At 48.1% G+C, this 6,000-nt stretch overlaps 1 protein-coding gene across 6 annotated transcripts in view; it reads right to left on the reverse strand.

Moving 5' to 3' along the window:
* Positions 1-399, reverse strand: part of SBF2 (SET binding factor 2) — a 604,108-nt gene extending 603,709 nt beyond the window's left edge. For all 6 annotated transcript variants that reach the window (XR_011024739.1, XR_011024738.1, XM_068260376.1 and 3 more), the window contains exon 1: positions 263-399. Coding sequence is in view for 4 of the 6 variants with exons in the window: in XM_068260376.1 (XP_068116477.1) it covers positions 263-317 (55 nt within the window). In the remaining 2 variants the exon portion in view is untranslated. The remainder of the gene's footprint in view (positions 1-262) is intronic.
* Between the last annotated feature and the right edge of the window lie 5,601 nt (positions 400-6,000).

Consider the following 6,000-nt stretch of genomic DNA (forward strand, 5'->3'; position numbering starts at 1 on the left):
CCCTTGACATCACCCCCAGTACAGAGACAAGAGACCACCCCCTCCCCCTGTGCGTCACTCAGGGTGTGACATAAACACAGAAACACCTGACAGGGCTCCCTCAGCATCACACCCCTACCTGCTGCACATGGTACCTCCCCACTGCTATGCACACCGCACAGGGGTCAACCCATATCCGGCCACTATAGGGGTAGCCGGGGATGCAGCTCCCTTCCCACCCCTTTAGTCAGCGGGCACCGGGGGGCGCACACAAGCCACCTACCTGTCTTCTCATGGTCGTAGCCCACCACTATGAAGTAGTCAGCCAGCCTCGCCATGGCTGCCCGCGCTCCTCCGTACCGACGGCAAATCTCAGCATCTTGGCCGTAGCAGCCCCGCCATGTTTGCGGCGTACAGACCCTCCGAGCAACTGCGCATGCGCGGAGCGAGCGTCGCCACTGAGCACGCGCGGAGCGGAGACAGGCCGGGGGCGGGGCTGGTGAGAGTGTTATCAAGCGCAGAGCTTACAGTACGTTGGGGTCTCTGCTATTGTGGCAGTATAGTGGTATCTGCTGTACTGCACCGGGGTGTCTGAGGCTGGGGTGGTGCCACTGGCTGGAGGAGCAGGGAGCTTAAAGAAGAACTCCAGTGAAAATAATGTAATAAAAAAAAGTGCTTCATTTTTAGTTTTTACAATAATCATGTATAAATGATTTAAGCAGCGTTTCCCATTGTAAAATCTTTCCTCTGCCTGATTTACACTCTGACATTTATCACATGGCGACATTTTTACTGCTGGCAGGTGATGTCAGTGATAGGAGATGCTGCTTGCTTTTTTGGCAGTTGGGAACAGCAGTAAACAGTAAAACAGCTGTTATTTCCCACAATGCAATGAGGTTCACAGACAGGAAACTGTCATCACACTGTGGGAGGGGTTTCACCACAATATTAGCCATACAGAGCTCCCTGATGGTCCATATGAGAAAAGAAATAGATTTCTCATGGGAAAGGGGGTATCACCTACTGATTGGGATGAAGTTCATTTCTTGGTCACGGTTTCTCTTTAACTGGGCTGGGCTGTCAATATTCTTTATACTTGTACTTTAAAGAGGAACTGTAGTGAAAATAATAAATAAAAATGCTTATTTTTTTTTCGTTTACAATATTCGTTTATAGATTATTTAGTCAGTGTTTGCCCATTGTGAAATCATTCCTCTCCCTGATTTCCATTCTGAAATGTATCACTGGGGTGACATCTTTAGTTCTGCCAGGTGATCTGTGTGAAATGTTTGTTAATGGGGGTTCTATGCACAAAGGGAGATATTGTTTGCTTGGCAGTTGGAAAAAGCTGTTATTTCCCACAGTGCAACAAGGTTCACAGACAGCAAACTGTCAGGACCATGGTCACACTGTGGGAGGAGTTTCACCACTATATCAGCCATACACAGCCCCCCCTGATGATACAATTGGAAGAAGAGGTAAAGGCTCTTGGTCTTTTAGAGCCTTCCCGTTCTGCCTGTCTCCTCGTTTCCTCGCAGGCTCCTTCGTTAGCAGTCCACGACCAATTGGTCACTCGTGGACTGCTCTCTTCTAGGTTGGGGAGACTTTGGAAGCAATCGGGCTTCCCAAAGACGGGCTGCTGCGTACTGCGCACGTGCAAACTCCCTCTCTGGCACATGCACAGTACAGACCCGACGGGCTTCGGGAGCCCTCGGCAGGAGATTCGAACGGAGACTCCTGCGGGGGAACAAGGAGACCAGCAGGAGAACGGGAAGCCTCTAGGACCCAGAACCTTCCCTCTCCTTAGGTGGGTATCTGTTTTTTATTTTAAAATTTGCTTCAGATTTGCTTTAAACCAGGTTTCACATTTGCAAAAACGTGTTTACCGCTCAATGAAAGTCAATGGAGAATTGCACTTCTGTTTAAAAATAGCAAAATTGTGTTTGCGTTTTTGCATGCATGAAAGTAACTCTCTTTTTGCAACATGAATTTGCACATTGAGTGCAAATTCTTGTTGACTTTTATTAGCCACAGGCGAAAAAACGCACATGAATGCAAATAGTATCCAGATAAATGACATGCAAAAAATAAAAAAGTTCCTTTTTCTGGGATGAGTGTGATTCAGCATTGTCGGCTTATTGTTACCAGCTAATAGTGTCCGCTAAGGATCATAGAAAGTGTAGACCCATGCCCGACAGGCAGCTGGCACTGGTAATGCACCCCCCTCCCAATAGTTAGAGTGATGATGTCATTAAAGATAGTAAAAACTTTTTTAAAAAATGTCTGCAAACTTTCAGCAGGGACAGCCGTACTATCCCAGGGGAAAAAACACATATAAGCAGATAAATACTTGTTCTACTTACATAAGATATATATTGTACTGTTCACATTTTGATTTCAGTGAATTTTATATAGTAAACAAAGCAAATTCTGTTTCAGGCATTTGCCATCTTCATTTCCTCTAATTGAAGCCAATCCTGATGTAATTTCCTCTCTGAGGCTTTGTTTACATCATAAATCGCCAGCGTTATCACAAGGGCAGAGCGATTTATTAAGAGTTTTTATCTCTGCTTTTCCCTGCATTTTGCAGAGCGATTAGTTTTTTCACTTCCTGACGTCAGTGAACTCTTTCACCCGGAAATGAATAAATACAATGTATTTATTAATGAAAGCGCTGGGGAAATCGCTTTTCAAAGCGCTTTGCGATTTCTCTATACCTTCCAATGAGCAAAAACGCTCAGAAAATGGTACAGGCAGCGCTTTGCTGAGGGGATCGGAAACGAACATCTCAGATGTGAACTCTCTCTCATAGGGAATCATTGTACAAGCGCTTTCAGGGCGATATAGAAAATCGCCGGCGCTTAAAGGAGTTATCAGGCATTGTGTCTAATGTTAAACACGCTTGCCTGCGTGTAACTAACCTTTTTTTAGCTGAATCGCCCCCTCCATTCCCCTGAGAAATGTATCTATTTTCCCGTGGTAAGCTCCGGTCAGGGACCCGACCCTGAGGTCGGGCTCATCAGCGACCTGGAACTACATTGGTAACGCAGGCCCAGTATAATTATTAACACTGTGCGGATGCTGGCGCAGAGAGCTTCCAAAGCGTGCATCCGTACATTCACGTACGGATGCGCACGCGTACTGAGCCGCCGGAGGAGGGTTTGAGCTTGCTTCGTCACTCGCAAATCAAACCCTCCGCTTCAGCCACCGCCCTAAAACACACCCACTCCCTTCAGCCGCCGCCTAGCCTGATGAAATAATCCAATAAGGTCTTAGCCTCCGCCTGTCTGCAGGTCTCATACACGGATGATCTGTGCTGCCTTGCACGAGGCGGCGGCTGAAGGGAGTGGGCAGAACGGAATGGGAGTGTTGATGGGCGGTGGCTGTTGCAGAGGGTTTGGCTTGCGAGTATTGAAGACAAGCTCAAACCCTCCTCCGGCGCTCTACTACGTGTGCGCAGCCGTACAAGAATGTACGGAAGCATGCATTGCAAAACAACTTCCCCCTGCGTTCCAAGTAAACAGGGAAGTATGGCCATTGTATGTTAATATTACTTCCGGGGCAGCAATACAAACGGCCCGAATTGCGGAGCCGGTAAAGCCCTGGGGGGAAAAAAAGATGCGATCCTACAGAGATCAGGCTTGTGAACAGCTGCAGGTAGGCCATTTTAATTGACAACATTTTGCCTGATAACTCCTTTAAAAAAAACGGAAAAGCCCTAGGTGTGCACAAACCCTTACTTTTTTTTTCTCCTAGAAACTGCACTGTCATAGCTAGCTTGCTTTGTAAACACATGTGAGCACAGCATAGATCAGATTTCAGCAGCTCACTGAACTGCCCTCAGCCAATCAGTGAGGAACAGGAATCTTGGAGGGGAGATAACAATCTTCCTTCTCGTCTGCAATGTACCAAATAGTGTCAGGCTGACTGAGATAAGATTTATTACAGCAGAAACATTTAGGCCTTGTTTCCATCTTTGCGCTTCTGTCCGATTTTCAGCAACATGCATCAATCTGTGACAATGATGTGCTGATAAAAAGCGGACAGAAGCGCAGTTAGGGCTCGTTCACATCTAGCCAACGCAGATGGCTGTGCAATCGGAATGCAGCGCATCCGATCGCACGCCATCTGCGCCGCTGCCCGCTGCGCTGCTGATCCCATCCATTGACAGTGATGGGATCAGCTTTGCGCTTGCGGGCAAAATGCAGGCAGCGGTATGCAAGCGCTTCCCAGCGCATCATACTGCTGCGCAGCGCAGTAGATGTGAACGGTAGAAGGGCAGTCTATGCCCTTCTGCCGTTCCTGCGTTTCAGCACATCATACGCGCTTCCGAGGCCTAAGTTGAAATGAGGCCTAATGAATATATAGGAATGTTTGCAATGCAGGGTCGGGGTAGCAGGCTGCATAATTAACACAGAACAGTAGGTAAATAAAATTTGATTTTGTGACTGATAATCCCTCTTTAAAGAGAACCCGAGGTGTGTTTAAAGAACTCCCTTCAGCCGCCGCCTAGCCTGATGAAATAATCCAATAAGGTCTTAGCCTCCGCCTGTCTGCAGGTCTCATACACGGATGATCTGTGCTGCCTTGCACGAGGCGGCGGCTGAAGGGAGTGGGCAGAACGGAATGGGAGTGTTGATGGGCGGTGGCTGTTGCAGAGGGTTTGGCTTGCGAGTATTGAAGACAAGCTCAAACCCTCCTCCGGCGCTCTACTACGTGTGCGCAGCCGTACAAGAATGTACGGAAGCATGCATTGCAAAACAACTTCCCCCTGCGTTCCAAGTAAACAGGGAAGTATGGCCATTGTATGTTAATATTACTTCCGGGGCAGCAATACAAACGGCCCGAATTGCGGAGCCGGTAAAGCCCTGGGGGGAAAAAAAGATGCGATCCTACAGAGATCAGGCTTGTGAAAAGCTGCAGGTAGGCCATTTTAATTGACAACATTTTGCCTGATAACTCCTTTAAAAAAAACGGAAAAGCCCTAGGTGTGCACAAACCCTTACTTTTTTTTTCTCCTAGAAACTGCACTGTCATAGCTAGCTTGCTTTGTAAACACATGTGAGCACAGCATAGATCAGATTTCAGCAGCTCACTGAACTGCCCTCAGCCAATCAGTGAGGAACAGGAATCTTGGAGGGGAGATAACAATCTTCCTTCTCGTCTGCAATGTACCAAATAGTGTCAGGCTGACTGAGATAAGATTTATTACAGCAGAAACATTTAGGCCTTGTTTCCATCTTTGCGCTTCTGTCCGATTTTCAGCAACATGCATCAATCTGTGACAATGATGTGCTGATAAAAAGCGGACAGAAGCGCAGTTAGGGCTCGTTCACATCTAGCCAACGCAGATGGCTGTGCAATCGGAATGCAGCGCATCCGATCGCACGCCATCTGCGCCGCTGCCCGCTGCGCTGCTGATCCCATCCATTGACAGTGATGGGATCAGCTTTGCGCTTGCGGGCAAAATGCAGGCAGCGGTATGCAAGCGCTTCCCAGCGCATCATACTGCTGCGCAGCGCAGTAGATGTGAACGGTAGAAGGGCAGTCTATGCCCTTCTGCCGTTCCTGCGTTTCAGCACATCATACGCGCTTCCGAGGCCTAAGTGGAAATGAGGCCTAATGAATATATAGGAATGTTTGCAATGCAGGGTCGGGGTAGCAGGCTGCATAATTAACACAGAACAGTAGGTAAATAAAATTTGATTTTGTGACTGATAATCCCTCTTTAAAGAGAACCCGAGGTGTGTTTAAAGAATGTTATCTGCATACAGAGGCTGGATCTGCCTATACAGCCCAGCCTCTGTTGCTATCCCAAACCCCCCTAAGGTCCCCCTGCACTCTGCAATCCCTCATAAATCACAGCCATGCTGTGAGGCTGTGTTTACATCTGTAGTGTCAGTCTCAGCTGCTCCCCCGCCTCCTGCATATCTCCAGTCCCTGCCCCCCGTCCCTTCCCTCCAATCAGCAGGGAGGGAAGGGATGCAGGCGGGGACTGGAGTTCTGCAGGAGGCGGGGAGA

The sequence above is a fragment of the Hyperolius riggenbachi genome, chromosome 11 (genome assembly GCF_040937935.1).
Source record: "Hyperolius riggenbachi isolate aHypRig1 chromosome 11, aHypRig1.pri, whole genome shotgun sequence".
In the NCBI taxonomy this organism is placed as follows: Eukaryota; Metazoa; Chordata; class Amphibia; order Anura; family Hyperoliidae; genus Hyperolius; species Hyperolius riggenbachi.